The sequence below is a fragment of the Phyllobates terribilis genome, unplaced genomic scaffold (genome assembly GCF_046119375.1).
Source record: "Phyllobates terribilis strain yellow unplaced genomic scaffold, ASM4611937v1 Scaffold_8__6_contigs__length_399053987, whole genome shotgun sequence".
Taxonomy (NCBI): domain Eukaryota; kingdom Metazoa; phylum Chordata; class Amphibia; order Anura; family Dendrobatidae; genus Phyllobates; species Phyllobates terribilis.
Window position 1 is genome coordinate 85448406 of NW_027362768.1, and position 21207 is coordinate 85469612.

General features: G+C 44.6%; 1 protein-coding gene across 1 annotated transcript in view; it reads left to right on the forward strand.

Moving 5' to 3' along the window:
- RGS5 (regulator of G protein signaling 5) overlaps positions 1-21207 on the forward strand; it is a 193960-nt gene that overhangs the window by 79145 nt on the left and 93608 nt on the right. Inside the window, exon 4 of the mRNA XM_073643078.1 lies at positions 19433-19599. Within this exon, the coding sequence (XP_073499179.1) occupies positions 19433-19599 (167 nt within the window). The remainder of the gene's footprint in view (positions 1-19432; positions 19600-21207) is intronic.

Below are 21207 nucleotides of genomic sequence, written 5' to 3' on the forward strand. Positions count from 1 at the left end.
TTTAAGTAAATTGTTTTATTTTGTACTGATTAATTATAAAACAGCTCGGCAGCTCTACAATTACCATTCAATTAGCCTCAAGGACCAGGAAAGCATTGCATTATTTCAAATATCACATCATTCACCCCATAGGGAGAATTTTTTTTTTACAAAAGTATACTTTTCCTTACTATCACATTAACAGGTCCAAATGTAGTTTGCAGGAAATACACTTCCCTGTCCACATACTCTATAATAGCATTAATAATGCACATAATGTGTTACTTAATGGCACAGAACATCTATAGCTGTGATCTTTACTTTTACTCTTGGTCTAATATTTCCAAAATGAATGTCACCCCAGCATGAAAAAGAATAAAGACTATTTTACGATATTCTGTCGGGAGATGTTTACTTTGTATGTACCTGTATGTGGCCACACAGTGGTTGGGATGCAAATTGTGGTTAGTCGGATGTTTAGCTAGCTATGTTACATAGTTAGTATGGGTGAAAAAAGACATGTTGAAGTTCGACCAAGGGATTGGAAAGGATAAAGGCAGGGGCGTACATAGAAATCATGTATAATGGCCCGCACTAGCCCTCCAAACAGTATTATGGCCCCCACACAGCCTTCCACACAAACCTTTACACTGTATAATTGCTTGCATACAGTATAATGACCCTCCACATAGCCCTTCAAGTATTATAATGGCCCCACATAACCTTCCACATAGTATAATGCTTCCCCCATAATCTTCCATATAGTATAATTCACTCCTCATGGTCCTCCATGTAATGTAATGCACTCCCCATGGTCCTCCATAGAATATAATGCGCCCCCATAATCCTTCATATAGTATAATGCTCTCCCCATGTTCCTCTATACAATATAATGCACCCCCTATTGTCCGCCGTACAATATAATGCACCCCCCATGGTCCTGTATCCAATATAATGCATCCCTATGATCCTGTATACAATATAATGTACCCCCATGGTCCTGTATACAATACAATGTGCCCCCCATGGTCCTCCATACAATATAATGCTCTCCCTATTGTCCTCCATACAATATAATGCACTCCCCATGGTCCTGTATACAATATAATGCGCCCTCCATAGTCCTGTATACAATATAATGCGCCTCCCATGGTCCTCCATACAATATAATACACATCAATACACTATTATGTATTCATAGTCACTGATTTAAAAAAATAAACACAATACTCACCTCTCCTGGTTATACCCGCTGCTCCAGTCTGCTGAGCCTGTGGTGGGAAGCGCTGCACATGTCAGAACAGCGGGTGCACGGTAATGATGTCATCGCGCCCGCTGCTCTGATGCCGAGGAAGAATGATGGGGTTGGAAGCGTTTGCTGACGCTCCTTCCTCCATCATCATTGCTCGCGCTGACAGCTGGAGGGGAGTCCCAGCAGTGATGAAGGAGGGGGGAGCATCAGCAAATTATTCCACCCCCATCATTCTGTGTGAGCGATGACGGGTGGAGGGGGGGCCCGATGTGTGTGCTGACATCGGGTCCCCCCCGGCTCATGGGCCTCATAGCAGTGGCTTGGCCTCCCGCCATTGGAGTTACACTACTGGATAAAGGGAAAGTGTTTAGGTTCAACCATAGTGCATGTTCCAGTATGCCCGAAAAGAGTAAGTTTTAACTTCTTAATCCCGAATGTTGATCAACTGGATTAACATTGAGAATAAGAATTTTACACATTTACATAAGACTTATTTTTTTCTTGTACAAATAAAACACCTAAACCTTTTTTAAAACCATCAACAGTTCCTGCCGTGACTAGCTCCTACAGTAGACTATTCTACAGATTAATAGTTCTCATGGTAAAGAAGGCCTGTCTCTTCTGGAGACTGAGTCTTCTTTTCTCCAGACAGAGGGAGTGTCTCCTTATTTTTTTTGTTCTAGCAGCAATATTTTTATGTAAGCTTTACTATGAGATCTTGCTTTTTTGTGTAAGGCAGTGTTCATACTTTATGTATTTACTGTTTTCTTTCTGAAGGTGTCCCCACCAAACTATGCAATAACAATTTTCTCTAGTTAGTGCATTTTTTATGCATTTTCCCCTTTAATTGATGCACTTTTGTTGCTGATTTGAAGCAGTGTTTTTAATGTGTTTTACAATGTCATTATTGTAATTGCTTTTCATATTTTTTTAGTAATTTTATAGGAAGATAAAAACATCAGACTTTTATTGTACCTCTAATATATAGGTAGATAGAAATGCACCAGTATATAGAGTTGTATTTCTATGTACCAATACACTCTGCCTGTAATTTAGGAATACAATGAACATTTAGGACTGTGGCTTGTAACTTTTTCTACTGCTTCCAATGTTGCATGTTGGGGCGTTTGAATCCTTGTGAGGTCACATCTTAAGAAAAGAAAATAATTGTTTATTTAATTGAATGTAAGTCTGTAGAGAGTAGAGAGATGCCAGCCCTTCTACACAGACCCAGGGAAGAGGAGGGAAAAGTATGGAGCAGTGAAGACGGAAGGACAGGAGACATACAGAGTGAGTGGAAGTCGGGACATAGCCCTGACCTTCCGGGATAGTGGGACAGCTCCCTCAAATCAGGACAGTCCTTGATCTGGGATGGTTGGGGGCTATGCATTTCCATCCTCATTCAGGACATGAAGGCCCAGTGCTTGATTTGCCCCTCACCATTTTCCTTCCCATGACTTATAGCACAGGCGGATTTAATGATCCTATGGGTGTTTTGTCCCTCTTAATGTTACTGTTGCGGCGCTCTTGGGGAAAGGGAGTCTTGCTTATGTCTTCTCTATGTAGTGGCTCTACAAATTGGTCATCCTGAAATGAACTCCTTTTTTCCATGGGCCGTATAGCTGGTAGACGATATGTTTGCCATTGTATCCATCTATGGTTATGCAAGTATTTTGTAAAGATTTGATGTGCTCCAAAAAGATTTCATATGAAGTTGTGGTTCCGTCAAATCCTAAATTTCTTATTTTTTTTCCCACCACACTACTATTTCAGAGTGAAGTAAGAGTTCAATAAATCCATCAAAGTGTTTTTCTCATGTATTCATAGAAATAGCCCTAAAATGAAAAGCATGTACTCTGTGCTTACATGTATAATGGGAGTTTGATTCTTTCATCACCTCCTGGTTTTTGAAATATTAAGTCTCTAGATTTCCAATTACAAGGTTAAAAATACTTTGGTACAGAAATACTATATCTCTCATTATTAACTTACAAGTCACAATTTTTTTCTGTAGATAAGTTTTTAAGTGCCATTTATTTCCCAGGCGCATGTATAGCTCATGTGTAAATATAACTCAGAAGGAAACTCGTAGTTCTGCCTTTCAACAGTATATTCATATATTAGCGATCTGTTGACATGGATTTTTTTCCATGCTCTTGTCTATAATGGTGTGCTTTACTTACAAAAAAATATGGACCTGAATACAAGATTATTTACACACTTAATAACTATTTAGCATAAACATATTTTCCACATTAATATTTATTAATCTCAGCTTCTCACACCATACCAACCAAATGCACTCAGTAAATGGATAGGTTTTTGATTCATCAAACTCAAAAATTCAATTCTATCACTGTGCTATAAATGGTAGAAAGTAAAAGCCCAAATCTGGGTGTACTAATTTTTCTTGACCATAAATAGTCTATAGTTGCTGTTTGTGTAACTGCAAATTAAATGTGTGTGTAATGGTCGATAAATATTATAACAGACTATGTATCATAAAGTCAAATTTATAGATTTCTTATAAGGCCACATTCACATGTTCAGTATTTGGTCAGTATTTTACATCAGTATTTGTAAGCCAAAACCAGGAGTGGAACAATCATAGGAAAAGTATAATAGAAACACCTCACCACTTCAGTATTTATCACCCACTCCTGTTTTTTACTGAGGTAAAATACTGACCAAACACTGAACGTGTGACTGACGCTTAAGACCAGGGCTACAAGCCGCGAATGTGTCGCGCAACAGCAATTCTCTGAACGCGACTATTGACTAGCAATAGAAAATCCAACACATTTGGAAACATTTGCGATTCTGTGTCGCAGAATGCCACAGGTCACAATGCGACACCATAGCAAATCATTATGGCCAATGTTACAATATGTCGCTACCATTTCATTGTACAACATGTGTTATAGCAGAACTTGTGCTGAGCTTTATAGTTCTACTAATACTACAGCTCTACTACTCACCAGAGCTGTCACTCAAGGAGGAGAGCCCGCCCTGCTAGAAACCAAGAAGTAAGGAGACTGCATAGCACTTAGCTGCTCAGAGACAAGTTCAAAATACCCCTTTAAGTGGTTACCTTAACCCCTTTAAAGCCCATGACGTATTAATACACGTCTGTGCCCTGGGCCTTAAGAGCCTGACCCGTATTAGTACGTCATGGCGATCGCGCGCGCACACAGGCTGTGCGAGTGCGATCGTCGCTGGGTGTCAGCTGTGACAATGTGCAGGGAGCGGTCCCGCACCTCTCCCGGCACATTAACCCCCGCAATGCTGCGATCGAAGTCGATCGCAGCATTGCGGTGGCTAAGGGGAGGTGATCGGTATACTCACCTCCTCTTCCGGCCTCCAGCGCTGTCTGCCGCGGCTTCCTGGATGTTGCCATGACGACCCGATGTCGTCATGGCAACATCCGGGTCACCAGACAGCAGGAAGATTTTTTGGTCATGCGCAGTACATGACTAAACTATCTTCTCACTGTGCAGCGCTGACAGCCTGCATAGCACAGGTATGGTGCTCCATTCCTATGCTATGCGGGCGATCAGAATAAAAAAAGTGAAAGTCCCATAGTGGGACAAAGTAAACAAATATAAAAACTGTCAGAAAGTGAAAAAAAAAATGTAAAAATATAAAAAAAAAAATAAAAAAAATAATCCACAAAAAATAAAAATATAATGTACCCATCAATAAATATTATTATGAAAAAAACAAAAAAAAAACAATAAAAGTACACATATTTGGTATCGCCGCGTCCGGAACGACCTGACCTATAAAACTGTCCCACTAGTTAACCCCTTCAGTGAACACGGTAAAAAAAAGAAATAAAAAAACGAAGCAAAAAACAATGCTTTATCATCATACCGCCAAACAAAAAATGGAATAACACGCGATAAAAAAGATGAATATAAATAAAAATGGTACCGCTGAAAACGTCATCTTGTCCCGCAAAAAACAAGCCACCATACAGCTCCATCAGCCAAAAAATAAAAAAGTTATAGCTCTCATAATAAAGCGATGCAAAAAAATAATTTTTTCTATAAAATAGCTTTTATTGTGTAAAAGCGCCAAAACATAGAAAAACGATATAAATATGGTACCGCTGTAAACGTACTGACCCGAAGAATAAAGCTACCTTATCAATTTTACCACACGCGGAGTAGAATAAAAAAATAAAAAAAAAACAATTCCTGAATTGTTGTTTTTTGTTTATTCTGCCTCCCAAAAGCCGGAATAGAAAGCGATCAAAAAATGTTACATGCCTGAAAATGGCACTAATAAAAACGTCAACTCATCCCGCAAAAAACAAGCCATTACATGACTCTGTCGGCCAAAATATGGAAAAATTATAGCTCTCAAAATATGGCGATGCAAAAGCTAGATTTTACAAAATATGTGTCTTTTAGTGTGTGACAGCTGTCAATCATAAAAAACCCGATATGATTCTGGTATCTCTGTAGTCGCACCGACCCGAAGAATAAAGTCGTCTAATCACTTATACCGCACGAGGAATGGCGTAAAAAATAAACGCTAGGGCTGGGGTTGGGGTTAGGGTTGTGCTAATGTTAGGATTGGGGTTAGGGTTGTTTTTTTTTTCAAAAGTTAAAAAAAAAAAAAAAAAAGATGACGATATGGCAAGTAGTGTTGAACGAAAGTGCTCGCTACTTGAGTTTGCTTCGGGTGCTCGGGTATGCATTGAGTATCGCGGGTGCTCGAGTCTCCGCCCCATAAGCTTCGCGGCCATAAAAACCTTGCGGGGATTGCCTGCCATGCACGAGCGATCCCCGCATGGTTTTTTTGAGTGTCTAATAGCCGTGAAACATGCGGGAGGGGACTCTAGCATTTCACTTGAGCACACGCAATACATGGTGCATACCTGAGTACCCGATGCAAACTCAAGTAGTGAGCACTTGCGCTCAAGACTAATGACAACTTATTCAATATGATGACCTAATGTTATCAAATTCTGTGTCGTACCTCTGGGTTCAAAATGTTAACTATACCCCTTGATAAAATCCTTGAGGGGTGTAGTTTCCAAAATGGGGTCACTTGTGGGGAGTTTCCACTATTTAGGAACATCAGGGGCTCTCCAAACGCGACATGGCGTCCACTCTCGATTCCAGCCGATTTTGCGTTCAAAAAGTCGCACAGTGCTCCTTCCCTTCTGAACTCTGCCGTGCGCCCAAACACTGTATTTTCCCCATATATTGGGTATTGGCGTACTCAGGAGAAATTGCACAAAAGTTTTTGGGGTCCATTTTCTCCTCTTACCCTTGTGAAAATGAAAAAATTGGGGCTAAAACATCATTTTTGTGGAAAAAGTTTGATTTTTTTATTTTCACTGCTCCATGTTATAAACTTCTGTAAAGGACTTGGGGGTTCAAGGTGCTCACCACACATCTAGATAAGTTCCCTGAGGGGTCTAGTTTGAAAAAATGGTGTCACTTGTGGGGGGTTTCCACTGTTTAGGCACATCAGGGGCACATCCGCTAATTATTCAAGCAAATTTTACAATCAAAAAGTCAAATGGCGCTCCTTCCCTTCCGAACCCTGCCGTGCGCCCAAACAGTGGTTTTCCCCCACATATGGGGTATCTGCAAACTCAGGAGAAATTGCACAACAAACTGCATAGTGCAATTTCTTCTCTTACCCTTATGAAAATGCAAAAGTGGGGGCTGAAAAACATTTTTGTGGGAAAAATGTGAACATTTTATTTTTACGGCTCAATGTTATAAACTTCTGTGAAGCACCTGGGGGTTAAAGGTGCTCACCACACATCTAGATAAGTTCCCTGAGGGGTCTAGTTTCCAAAATGGTGTCACTTGTGGGGTGTTTCCACTGTTTAGGCACATCAGGGGCTCTCCAAACGCAACATGGCGTCCGCTAATTATTCAAGCAAATTTTACATTCAAAATGTCAAATGGCGCTCCTTCCCTTCTGAACCCTGCCGTGCGCCCAAACAGTGGTTTTTCCCCACATATGGGGTATCTGCATGCCCAGGGGAAATCGCAGAACAAATTTTGGGGTCCATTTTTTCCTGCTACCCCTGCTAAAATAAAAAACTTGGGTCTAAAGTAAAATTTTTGTGAAAAAAGTTAAATGTTAATTTTTTTCTTCCACATTCCAAAAATTCCTGTGAAGTACCTGAAGGGTTAGTAAAGTTCTTGAATGTGGTTTTGAGCACCTTGAGGGGTGCAGTTTTTAGAATGGTGTCACTTTTTGGTATTTTCTGTCATAAAGACCCCTCAAAGTGACTTAAAATATGATGTGGTCCCTAAAAAAATGGTTTTGTAAATTTTGTTGGAAAAATGAGAAATTGCTGGTCAACTTTTAACCCTTATAGCTCCCTAATAAAAAAAAAATTTGGTTCCAAAATTGTGCTGATGTAAAGTAGACATGTGAGAAATGTTATTTATTAACTATTTTGTGCGACATATCTCTCTGATTTAAGGGGATAAAAATTCAAATTTTGAAAATTGCAAAATTTTCTACATTTTCGACAAATTTCCATTTTTTTCACAAATAAACGCAAGTGATATCGAAGAAATTTTACCACAATCATGAAGTACAATATGTCACGAAAAAACAGTCTCAGAATCAGGGGGATCCGTTAAAGCACTCCAGAGTAATTACCTCATAAAGTGACAGTGGTCAGAATTGTAAAAATTGGCCTGGTCATTAACGTGCAAACCACCTTGGGTTGTAAAGGGATTAAGGCCTTTGTAGCCTCTTTTTCCCTTCCTATAATGCAAACCGGGCTGTCATTTATAGAAGTAGGTCACTATTATCCCCATTCAAGTGAGCAATCATAATTACCATAATGAATTTTCATTAAAAGGTTTACAAATATTTTTGCTAATTTACAACCAATCATAAAGTGAACTTCAATGTGGTGGTCGTCTTCCTATAACTTCTCTTTCTTAAGACACTATTCTTGATTACATTCTGGAATTAAATTCCCTATTTTTAATTTTATTGTGAACAGTACATACATCCAAACTACTGTCTGCCTTTAGACTGACGTTCTTACTCCATAAATGTGGTCTGGTAACTATATCATATTCCGAGATGTTTTTTTTTAGAAATGGGCCGTTTATAATTAGAGTAAACATTTATGATATTAATTACATGAAAGCGTTGGCAAGTGGGAGAAAGCTCAAAGAAATGATGTAACTTCCCTTCCTCAACAGGAAATAGAGCAGTGGAGATAATTCTTGTCTCTTTGTACCCATTTATCATGCATTTCGTAAAATTGCCTTCAAGGAAAAAATAACTTGTACATGGCAATCATTGCTGCAACATATACAGATGTCCTCTAAGAGTAAACAGCAAGAAAAGATTCCAGGAAAACAGTTCATGTAATGAGCCTAACGCCGGAAATCAAAAGACATTAGTCCTCAAACAAGGCAATGAATATGCATGTTTCTTATAATTTTCCCTTTGAAGAACCGCTAAACAATATGATTGGCATTCTTCTTATTATTACTGCTATAAACACAATGATAGAGTTAACCTTCAAGGAAAGAAATGGAGCTAACAATAGACATATCAGTCATCAGATCTGGGTTGATCGTACATAATTGTATTGCTTTTGTCATTTCTACCACTTGTTTCTCACCACATACAGTAGGCGAGTGTATATAGTAAATGCTCTCCCCTTTGTTAATGTGTTGGAAACACTATTATGACATTCATGGTCTTCGTGACCTACAAGATGATCATGTCTGTTAGGCCAACGTTACACTACCGTACAACACAGCCAAGTGCTATGCGATAAAACATCGCATAGCACTCTGCCCAGTGTTATTATATGGGGCAGCTCAGATCAGCGATTATTTTCTCATACAGATTCGGCATGAGAGAACAATCGCAGCATACTGCGATTTGCCGCAAGACTCGATTCACTCGTACCCATACAAGTCTATGGGTGCGAGTGAAACATCAGACTGCACTCAGTTGTCATCCCACTGCAGTCCAATCTACCCCGAGTCAGGCCATGGAGGAGATGGAGAAATTACTTTCTCTGTTTGCTCCACAGATGTGCTCCTATCTTCTCATGCAAGAGAATCGCATCACAGTAGCATGACACTCAGCTTCCGCTCGGAGTAGAGCTGGAGCCGAGCGTCATTAGAATATCGCATCCAAAGCTCTCGCATCAGATGCCATACGCTGGTGTGATTCCAGCCATAAAGTAAACCTGACAGCTGATGCGTGACCCACAGGCATTATGTATGAGACGCTGGCTGTATAATTTCAGACAGGTATTCTTGACTCCTAAACGCTTCGACATTTCAGAGAAAAACATATTGTAAAAGTCAACAGGAACCGAGACACACAGGAGACTAGTCTCACAGATGGGATTCCGTCGGCTTCTCCCTGCCAACAATCCTGGATTGACAGGTCTCTCCCTGCATGCATGTACAGTATACGGAGAGACCTGTCACTCCATAAGCTGGCAGGTGGAAGCCGCCAGGGACCCACCTGTTCATCTAGTCTCCTATGTAGCTTTGCTCTCAGCGGATTTTAACCCCTTTACAACCTTGCGATTTTCCGTGTTTTTGTTTTTTCCTCTCCGCCTTCCAAGAGCCAAAACTTTTTTAATTTTCCATCCATATAACCATATGAGAGCTTATTTTTTACATGACGAGTTGTACTTTTGAATGACATCTTTCATTTAATCATGTGATGCAATGCACTGGAAAGCAGGAAAAAATTCCAACTGCGTTGAAATTGCAAAAAAAGTTCAACTCCACAACTGTTTTTTTTATTTACCATGTTCACTATAATATACATATTCATATATATACTGCTTTAAAAAATAAAGGGAACACTAAAATAACACATCCTAGATATCACTGAATGAAATATTCCAGTTGCAAATCTTTATTCAATATATTGTGGAATGCATTGAGAACAATAAAACATAAAAATGATCATTGTAAATTGAAAAATATTTAGATTTGAGAGCCCTCAGTGGATGATACCTTTTAATGGCTAACTGAAAAGATGGTAACAAGTTGCAAGCTTTCGAGACTACTCAGGCCTCTTCATCAGGCTAGTATAGCGCAAAATCTGAAGAGTCACATATTTATACACAATAGGACACAGAAATGCTGCAATAGATGAGACAGGTGACGGAAAGCAGAGCTATTACTATGGGAGAGATAAACCGTTCTGGCTATAAATATTTTAGCAGCTAATAGATAAGGAGTGTGAAAGTTTTATTGTCCTGTGACTTGGTCCAGGGTTGTGATGACCCCACAGATCTGATGAGCACATTCCTTAGTTGATGTAGAATGACATAAATCCATGCAACACATTCATTCCTGCTCTGAAGGTGTCAAAGGTCACCATGAGTTTATATTCTGAGACTCTTCTTTCTCTCTCAGATTTTAAGTTACCTTTTGTAACGGGTCTGGGAGGTGGAACCTCTGAGCTATTATACAAAGGGGCAGTCTTTGTAAGGAGGCAGGTGGCTCCCAGGGAAGGCGGGAAGGTAGACACGGCAGGTGACAAGAACAGTCTCAGGGTAGAAGGACAGAACGGACACGGCAAGTGACGGGAACAGTCTCTTGACAGGCGGGTGGTCACGGCAAGTGACAGCAGAGCCTCCAGGTAGGCTAGCAGGCAGGTAACAAGTGAGCGCTCCCAGGTGAGCGGGCAAGAGTCTCTGGACAGGCAGGTGGTCACAGCAAGTGACGGCAGAGCCTCCAGGTAGGCTAACAGGCATGTAGCAGGTGAGCGCTCCCAGGTGAGCGGGCAAGAGTCTCTGGACAGGCAGGTGGTCACAGCAAGTGACGGCAGAGCCTCCAGGTAGGCTAGCAGGCAGGTAGCAGGTGGATGCTCCCAGGTGAGCGGGCAAGAGTCTCTGGACAGGCAGGTGGTCACAGCAAGTGACGGCTAAGCCTCCAGGTAGGCTAGCAGGCGGGAAGCAGGTGAGCGCTCCCTGGTGAGCGGGTAGGAGTCTCACGGCTGGCTGGCAGGTGGTCACAGCAAGTGACGGCAGAGCCTCCAGGTAGGCTAGCAGGCAGGTAGCAGGTGGGCGCTCCCAGGTGAGCGGGCAGACAGATCCATAGACAGACTGGCAGGTGCTGGAAGGCAGACTGTCGGACCGCAGGAATGCAAGCAGATAGACAGGTATCAGGCAGGTGTCAAGCAGGAATCTGGCAGGTAACTGGCAGGTATCTGGTAACGGGACCTGAGGGCTGAAGCAGAGTAGATAGGCTTTGCAACAGCATTGCTCGGGCACCTCCATTTTGGAGGAGGTGCCTTATATATGGTGAGATCCTCCGGCCATTGGCCGGGGACTCCTTAGGACGGCGCGCGCGGCCCCTTTAAGAGAGGGGGAGCGCGCGCACGCCCTAAGCACAGTGGCTGGGAAGCGCAGCGTGTGCTGCCAGCAGAGCGGGAGGAAGACGCTGGGCACGGAGCGGAGAGGTGAGGGGAACGGCGTCCCTGCCTAGCAGGAGGCAGGGACGCCGACGCTACAGTACCCCCCCCTTTAGGCCCCCCCTTTTTTAGGCCAGAGAGAAATTTATCAAGGATGAGAGGGACATGGATGTTCTCCCGGGGCTCCCACGTTCTCTCCTCAGGACCAAACCCCTTCCAATCCACTAGAAAAAAGGACTTTCCTCTTACCCTTTTGGTGGCCAGAATGTTCTCTACCTCAAACTCGTTTTCAGCGGAAACCGGAGCAGGAGGCGTACCTGTAGACTTGGAAAAAGAGTTAAGTACCACGGGTTTGAGGAGAGATACATGGAAGGAGTTAGGGATCCGCAAGTTGGCCGGGAGTTTCAATTTATAGGCCACCGGGTTGATTTGTTTGATAACTTCCAGTGGGCCGATGAACCGAGGCCCTAACTTGTAGGAAGGAATCTTGAGCCGGACATATTTGGACGAGAGCCAGACTTTATCTCCAGGACGGAATTGTGGTGGATCCAGACGTCTTTTGTCAGCCTGTTCTTTCATCCGCTCGGATGACCGAAGAAGTGCGGATCGGGTACTCTCCCAAATGGAGGAAAATTCGCTAACGAGAGATTCCGCAGCCGGATTGTCCACCGAGGTGGAGACGGGAAACTGGATCCGAGGATGCTGACCGAAGACTACAAAAAACGGGGATTTGGTGGAAGATTCGCTCTCGTGATTATTGTAGGAAAATTCGGCCCACGGTAAAAGATCCACCCAATCGGAATGGTGAGCATTAACAAAGTGCCGGAGGAAACTGGTTAAAATTTGGTTGATCCGCTCTACTTGGCCATTGGACTGTGGGTGATAAGCAGAAGAAAAGTCCAAGGTGACCCCCCAGCAATTTACACATGGCTCGCCAAAAGCGAGAGGTGAACTGAACCCCTCGGTCGGATACAATGTGGAGAGGAAGACCATGAAGACTGAAAACATGATGGATAAAGTCTTTAGCTAACTCAGATGCAGACGGAAGACCCGGCAGGGGAATGAAGTGAGCCATCTTGGAAAAGCGGTCAGCGACCACCCAAATGACCGTACAACCGGCAGAGACAGGGAGGTCCGTTATAAAGTCCATAGCTATATGCTGCCACGGGGCTGCAGGTACAGGAAGAGGAAGAAGGCGGCCGGCTGGCAGGTGTCTCGGAACCTTGTTGCGGGCGCAGGACACACAGGCTGAAACAAAGTCTATTACGTCCTTGTGCAAGGTAGGCAACCAGTAATGCCGGGTAATAAGCTGGAGGGTTTTCTTCTGACCAGCGTGGCCAGCTAGCTTAGACGAGTGTCCCCAGTGTAGGACCTTCTCACGATCAGGTACTGTTACAAACGTCTTTCCGGGTGGAAGATGATTTAGATTCACGGGGGCCACCTGCATTACTCTGGCGGGGTCGATGATGTGCTTAGGCTCCTCCTCAAGATCAGAGACCAAAAAGGATCGGGACAAGGCATCAGCTTTGATGTTTTTGTCTGCCGGGCGAAAATGAAGAATGAAATCAAAGCGGGCGAAGAACAAGGACCAACGTGCTTGGCGCGGGTTAAGTCTCTGGGCGCTCTGGAGGTAAGCCAAGTTCTTGTGGTCTGTGTAAATTATTACCGGGTGAAGAGCCCCCTCGAGCAGGTAACGCCACTCCTCCAGTGCCAGCTTAATGGCCAATAATTCTCGGTCTCCTATAGAATAATTGCGCTCAGAAGAGGAGAAGAGTTTGGAGAAGAAGCCGCAGGTTACCATTCTTCCGGAAGACGACTTTTGGGTAAGAACCGCTCCGGCTCCAGAGGAGGAAGCGTCAACCTCTAGGAAGAATTGTTTGTTGCCGTCCGGACGATGCAGCACAGAAGCGGAGGAGAAAGCTTGTTTTAAGGAAAGGAAGGCCTCCTCTGCTTCGGGCGGCCATTCTCTGGGATTAGCGCCCTTACGGGTGAGCGCAGAGATAGGGGCAGTCCGGGAAGAGAAGTGCGGAATGAAGAGGTGGTAGTAGTTGGCGAAGCCCAGGAACCGCTGAATAGCCTTCAACCCCTCTGGTCGGGGCCACTTCTGGATGGCAGACAGTTTCTCAGGATCCATTCGTAGGCCGGTCTGAGAGATTATGTAGCCCAGAAACGGAAGCGAGGTCTGCTCAAAGAGGCACTTCTCATATTTAGCGTAGAGGTGGTTCTGCCTGAGCCTGAGCAGGACCTGACGAATGTCCCTCCGGTGAGTGAGAAGATCCGGAGAGAAGACCAAGATGTCGTCCATGTACACCACCACGCAGGAGTAGAGAAGGTCACGGAAGATGTCATTGACCAACTCTTGAAAGACGGCGGGAGCGTTACAGAGACCGAAGGGCATTACAAGGTATTCATAGTGGCCATCCCGGGTGTTGAATGCCGTCTTCCATTCATCCCCCTGACGGATACGGACCAGGTTATACGCCCCACGGAGGTCCAGCTTGGTGAAGATTCTAGCCCCCCTCAGACGGTCAAATAATTCAGGAATGAGCGGAAGGGGGTATTTATTTTTCACTGTGTTCTGGTTAAGGCCTCTATAGTCTATACAGGGACGGAGTGAGCCGTCCTTCTTTTTGACGAAGAAGAAGCCTGCTCCCGCCGGGGAGGTAGATTTCCGGATAAATCCCCGGGCCAGATTCTCCTCAATATATTCAGACATGGACCGGGTCTCAGCAGCGGACAAAGGGTAAATACGCCCACGGGGAGGAGTAGCGCCGGGCATCAGGTCGATTGGGCAGTCGTATGGTCTATGAGGGGGTAATGTCTCTGCTTCTCTTTTATTAAAGACGTCTGCATAAGACCAATAGGGGACCGGCAGGCCGGGTAGATTGGCTGGGATAGCAGAAGGATGAGCAGGATGAACGGGAGCTAAACAAGTCTTATGGCAGTCCTGTCCCCAGGGAAGGACTTCTCCGGTCTGCCAATCAAGCACGGGTGCATGTCTCTGGAGCCAAGGTAGGCCTAGCAAGAGGGCGTGAGAGAGTCCAGGCAGAACATGGAAGAAGATGCTCTCAGAGTGCAGCATTCCCACCTGCAGAGTTATGGATTCGGTGATGAGTTGGATGGGATGTGGTAAGAGACCCCCATCCACAGCGGCGACAGATAAGGGTACAGCCAGAGGTTTGGTGGGAATGCGGTATTTCTCTACCAGGGACTGAGAAATTAGATTTCCGGCAGCTCCAGAGTCAAGTTGAGCTAGTTCAAAATAACGGTTCTCCCCGCAGATGATTGAGACCGACAGCATCAGAGATGGAGAGGGTTTACTTTTGTCTAGGGCGACCTCTCTGAGCGATCCTAGGCACAGGCGTTTCCCGACCTCTCCGGGCAGGAATGGATCCAGTGCTCCTTACTGCCACAGTAGAAGCAGCTCCCCTCGGCACGGCGTAAATCTTGACGGGTTTTGACCATCTTGGTCTGGTCGACCTGCATAGGCTCGGGTGAGTGCGCCTGGGGAGTAACGGAGGAAGTGACGGGTCTCTGGAAGGTAGTGGCAAGGCGTGGAAACCTCCTCTCACGGGTGACCTCTTTGGTGCGTTCCTGGAACCGGATGTCAATCCGGGTCGCAAGTGTTATTAAGTCGTCGAGAGTGGTAGGAATGTCCCGACCGGCGAGTTCATCTTTAATACGGCTGGACAGACCCTCCCAGAAGACGGACACCAGAGCGTCGTTATCCCAGGCAAGCTCCGAAGCAAGGGTACGGAACCGTATGGCATATTGGCCCACGGTGAGACTTCCTTGGCGGAGGCGTAGCAGAGATGAGGCGGATGAGGTCTTCCGTCCTGGTTCGTCGAAGACTTTCCAGAAAGCCGTGAGAAAGGCTGGCAGGTTGGACACCAGGGGGTCTCCTCTCTCCCATAGAGGATTTAGCCAAGCCAGCGCCTCCCCCGTGAGATGGGACATGATGAAGGCTACTTTGGCTCGGTCGGTGGAAAACTGGTGTGCCAACAGTTCGAAGTGCAGAGTGCACTGGTTAATAAAGCCCCGTGCCTGGCCGGGATCTCCGCCAAAACGAGGCGAGGCGGGGACCGGGAAGAGATGCCATGGTATTGATGGGCAGCGGCGGTGCCGGGGTAGTAAGTGTGCGAGTGGAGGCAGCTACCGATGAGGCAGTCAATGTGTCCAGGCGGGAGTTAACACTACGCAGGTGACTCAGGATGGACTCCTGTTGGGGCCTCTGACGGGAGAGTTCATGACATAGGTCCGAGAGCGAGGGAGCTTGGGTGCCACCGGGTTCCATGGCCCGAGCAAACTGTAATGGGTCTGGGAGGTGGAACCTCTGAGCTATTATACAAAGGGGCAGTCTTTGTAAGGAGGCAGGTGGCTCCCAGGGAAGGCGGGAAGGTAGACACGGCAGGTGACAAGAACAGTCTCAGGGTAGAAAGACAGAACGGACACGGCAAGTGACGGGAACAGTCTCTTGACAGGCGGGTGGTCACGGCAAGTGACAGCAGAGCCTCCAGGTAGGCTAGCAGGCAGGTAACAGGTGAGCGCTCCCAGGTGAGTGGGCAAGAGTCTCTGGACAGGCAGGTGGTCACAGCAAGTGACGGCAGATCCTCCAGGTAGGCTAACAGGCATGTAGCAGGTGAGCGCTCCCAGGTGAGCAGGCAAGAGTCTCTGGACAGGCAGGTGGTCACAGCAAGTGACGGCTAAGCCTCCAGGCAGGCTAGCAGGCGGGAAGCAGGTGAGCGCTCCCAGGTGAGCGGGTAAGAGTCTCACGGCTGGCTGGCAGGTGGTCACGGCAAGTGACGGCAGAGCCTCCAGGTAGGCTAGCAGGCAGGTAGCAGGTGGGCGCTCCCAGGTGAGCGGGCAGACAGATCCATAGACAGACTGGCAGGTGCTGGAAGGCAGACTGTCGGACCGCAGGAATGCAAGCAGATAGACAGGTATCAGGCAGGTATCAAGCAGGAATCTGGCAGGTAACTGGCAGGTATCTGGTAACGGGACCTGAGGGCTGAAGCAGAGTAGATAGGCTTTGCAACAGCATTGCTCGGGCACCTCCATTTTGGAGGAGGTGCCTTATATATGGTGAGATCCTCCGGCCATTGGCCGGGGACTCCTTAGGACGGCGTGCGCGGCCCCTTTAAGAGAGGGGGAGCGCGCGTGCCCTAAGCACAGTGGCCAGGAAGCAGCGCGGGAGGAAGACGCCGGGTACGGAGCGGAGAGGTGAGGGGAACGGCGTCCCTGCCTAGCAGGAGGCAGGGACGCCGACGCTACACTTTTTAATACCAGTAATTTCATGTCTTTGGTGCTGTGATCAGGGGAACAAAAATGCTTGGCTACAGGTAGATCTATTCTTTTTTCTTTTATTGTGTGGCGATGATGATTCATCCTTGTTCTAAGTTTTTGCCCTGTCTCCCCTACATAAAGACCCCCAGCTGGACATTTGGTACTATATGTAGGGGAGACAGGGCAAAAACTTAGGACACGGATGAATCATCATCGCCACACAATAAAAGAAAAAAAAATAGATCTACGTGTAGCCAAGCATCTGGAGTGGTGTTTTAAGAGTAAGCCCCCTGTCCACGGTCATATACTCACCCTCCGGTGTCTTCCCCAGTTTTCAGCACTCACGGCGCCATCTTGTGATTACAGCTTCTGACAGTTGGAAGTCAGAAGCTCCGCTCACAAGCTGTCAATACAAGTCTATGAGAGCCAGAATGAGGCTCTCATAGACTTGTATTGAAAAGTGACCTCTGTGCAGCTCCATGAAACACTGGAGCAGCCGGAAAGTCACTTTCACAGGAGACAAACCGGAGCGACGCTGGAAACTGACGATTTTGGGGTAAACGCAATGTTTTGATCTCCTCTTATTGTATTATATTGCAATGTTGCGGCGGCAGAAAAAATATAAAGTTGGCATTACGATTTTTTTATTGTTGCACTGTTTAACGATCTGATTAATTTTATGTTTTGATAGATCGCACTTTTCTGAACACAGCGAAGCAAAATATGTGTATTTTTTATTTTTTTAATTGTTTTATTTTTAATGAGGCAAAAGGGGGTGATTTGAACTTTTGTATTTTTTTTATTTGTCATATTTTTTTAAACTTTTTTTTCTCATTTTTTACTGTATTTGTTAGTGCCCTTAGGGGACTTGAAGCTTCGATCATTTGAACACCTGTGCTATACATAACAGTGCATCAGCAGTGCTATGTATAGAGAAAATCACTGTCTCCTATGAACGCCTGCTACAGGCTGGCTGTCACAGAAAGATCGCAGTGACAGGAACGAGGGTCTTCAACAGACCCCCGGCTATCATGGCAACCCATTGGCACCCCACAATCTTGTAACGGACATGCTGATGGGAGCGTGGACTGACGCTCCTCCTGCTGGCCCATGTTAAATGCCGCTGTCAGAGATTGATAGCGGGATTTAACAGGTTAACAATTATGGGCGGAGCACCCTGGCTGATTAAATCAGCCTTCATGTGCAGGGAAAGATGCGGGCTCAGCCTGTGAGCCTGCATCAAAGGCAAATACACAACTTTTGACTTAAACGTACATCAAAGGTCATTAAGGGGTTAAGGGATGTTTTTCTATGAAAAGCCCCAGCGTTTCAGAGTCAAACATACCTACAGTAGCTCAGATCACACAGCCAATGCCCAATACATGTTGTCAGTATATTGGGCAGGATGTATCAGCTGTCAGGTTCCCATTAAAGATCTGAGACAGTTTAATCAAACACGTGAAAACCCTTTTAGGCTTTTAGGTTTACATCTGTGTAAGAGACTGTTGGGAGACACTATTTCAGACTCCTCATAAAAGCCGGAAATAAGTAGCACAGCATGCATTGCTATTTCTTCTGGTAAAATTATAGAAAGTCAATGTTATCACAGAAATGAAAAATGAAAATGTGAATGTAGATGTGAAGTGTAAATTAAAAGGGTGTTCTGGGACTTCTAAAAATGTAGCCAAGACCAAGGACATAATATAAACTTATACTTACCTGTTCAATTCCTCACTGCTCTAGAGCCACCACGCCAATGGTCCCAGTTGGGTTTTGATAATTTTTTTCTGCAATCAAGCACCATACATTATTCATATGACATCTGCAGCCAATCAATGGCTTTAGTGATGATGGCATGTGACTGATAAAACCGGTGATTGGCTGCAATGGGCATATAAATGCTGCAAGAGGAAATCAAACATTGACGGTAGCAGACTTCTGATAGGAATATTACAGACCTATTGCCAATAACAAAAACTGCAGATACTTGCTCAAAAATATCTGTCCTAATGCAGAATTACCATATTACTGTGAAATCTGTTCTAAGATCAAGGAAAGCTGGTTAGGGCACATGACAAAGCTTCCAGACACGAGCTTTCTCCCCTCAGTGGAATAAGTGGTCTTTTTTAAACTACTAATTTAGAGAAACCACTGGATGAGATGGGATGAAATCCTGGAAGTTTCTAGGCATTCATCAATGGCCCCTCAAATATTTTGTCTTCAGAGGTCCATGATTTCAGTTGTCCACATTTGACAAGTATTGTTTTAAATGTTGTTTTCTTTGCTTTTGAATAATTATTGTGACCGGTTTAGTTTTTTTTCTAAATTTATAAATCATTTACTTCTGCCAAAAATGCGTCATCTACATATCAGAGCCTATCAATTTAGAAATGTACACCAATCGGCATCATCACGTCAAGGTCAATATAGCCTGCACATGACTAGTCTATGATGTCATTTCAGTACTAATAAATTGTTTTCCAGTTTTTAGCTTTAATCCTTTTTCTCCCCACTGTCCAGATGGACTTTCTGCCTTCCAGAACTTCCTAAAGATGGAATTCAGCGAGGAGAACATTGAGTTCTGGATGGCTTGTGAGGATTACAAAAAGATCAAGACCCCAACCAAGCAGGCAGGAAAGGCTAAGAAAATCTATGAAGAATTCATCCAAGCAGAGGCTCCAAGAGAGGTAAATTCATGAGATAGGAGTGACAAAGGGTATAAGCAGGTTCTGTATGTACAGTATCTTTATATTTTATAGTCATAGACAACTGCCAAACCTCTTTTATGACTTATATGTTATGTTCAGAATGTATCAGGACAGTGCTAACACAGCAGCTTGTCCCTGGTCTGAGTCTCATGTTTCTTAGATCAAGGTAACTCAAGGCTGAATTTTGATGGAGGGCAAATTTACAGGACTAAGGCTATTTTGGAGCCATGACTGTCATTAGTATCAGGCTGGGGTGGCAAGGACCCACCACTAACAGTGACTCTGGGAGCCCACTATTCAGCTACACGCAAATATTACATTATCGTCTTTCACAAGTTTACTTCTGCTTCTATATAATAATAAACTGGGTAGATGGGTAAATGAACAATGAGATGCTGCTTTTCTCTGTACATAATAAATCAAATGTATTAAGCCAACTACTGCTCATGTTGGGGGATAAGTGGCTTATTCGTGCACAAGGGCCCCACGGGGAGATTCCCCTCTTCCCTGTGGGCCAGTCCGAGCCTCACTAGCTTTACAGATTTATTAATTAATTGTCCGGGACTTGAATTATCTTTGATCTTGCACTCTTTGAAGATGGAGCACAGCTGTCTATTACAGGCGTCTCCAACTGCTGATGCCATGGACTCAGTTCCCGAGCTTGATATTTTCAAGCATCATACATATATTTTATTTTTCATGAAGCTTTAACTAACAGAGCTGTATTATACAGTACAGACCAAAAGTTTGGACACACCTTCTCATTTAAAGATTTTTCTGTATTTTCATGACTATGAAAATTGTACATTCACACTGAAGGCATCAAAACTATGAATTAACACATGTGGAATTATATACTTAACAAAAAAGTGTGAAACAACTGAAAATATGTCTTATATTCTAGGTTCTTCAAAGTAGCCACCTTTTGCTTTGATGACTGCTTTGCACACTCTTTGCATTCTCTTGATGAGCTTCAAGAGGTAGTCACCGGAAATGGTTTTCACTTCACAGGTGTGCCCTGTCAGGTTTAATAAGTGGGATTTCTTGCCTTATAAATGGGGTTGGGACCATCAGTTGTGTTGTGCAGAAGTCAGGTGGATACACAGCTGATAGTCCTACTGAATAGACTGTTAGAATTTGTATTATGGCAAGAAAAATGCAGCTAAGTAAAGAAAAACGAGTGGCCATCATTACTTTAAGAAATGAAGGTCAGTCAGTCCGAAAAATTGGGAAAACTTTGAAAGTGTCCCCAAGTGCAGTTGCAAAAACCATCAAGCGCTACAAAGAAACTGGCTCACATGAGGACCGCCCCAGGAAAGGAAGACCAAGAGTCACCTCTGCTTCTGAGGATACGTTTATCTGAGTCACCAGCCTCAGAAATCGCAGGTTAACAGCAGCTCAGATTAGAGACCAGGTCAATGCCACACAGAGTTCTAGCAGCAGACACATCTCTTCAACAACTGTTAAGAGGAGACTTTGTGCAGCTGGCCTTCATGGTAAAATAGCTGCTAGGAAACCACTGCTAAGGACAGGCAACAAGCAGAAGAGACTTGTTTGGGCTAAAGAACACAAGGAATGGACATTAGA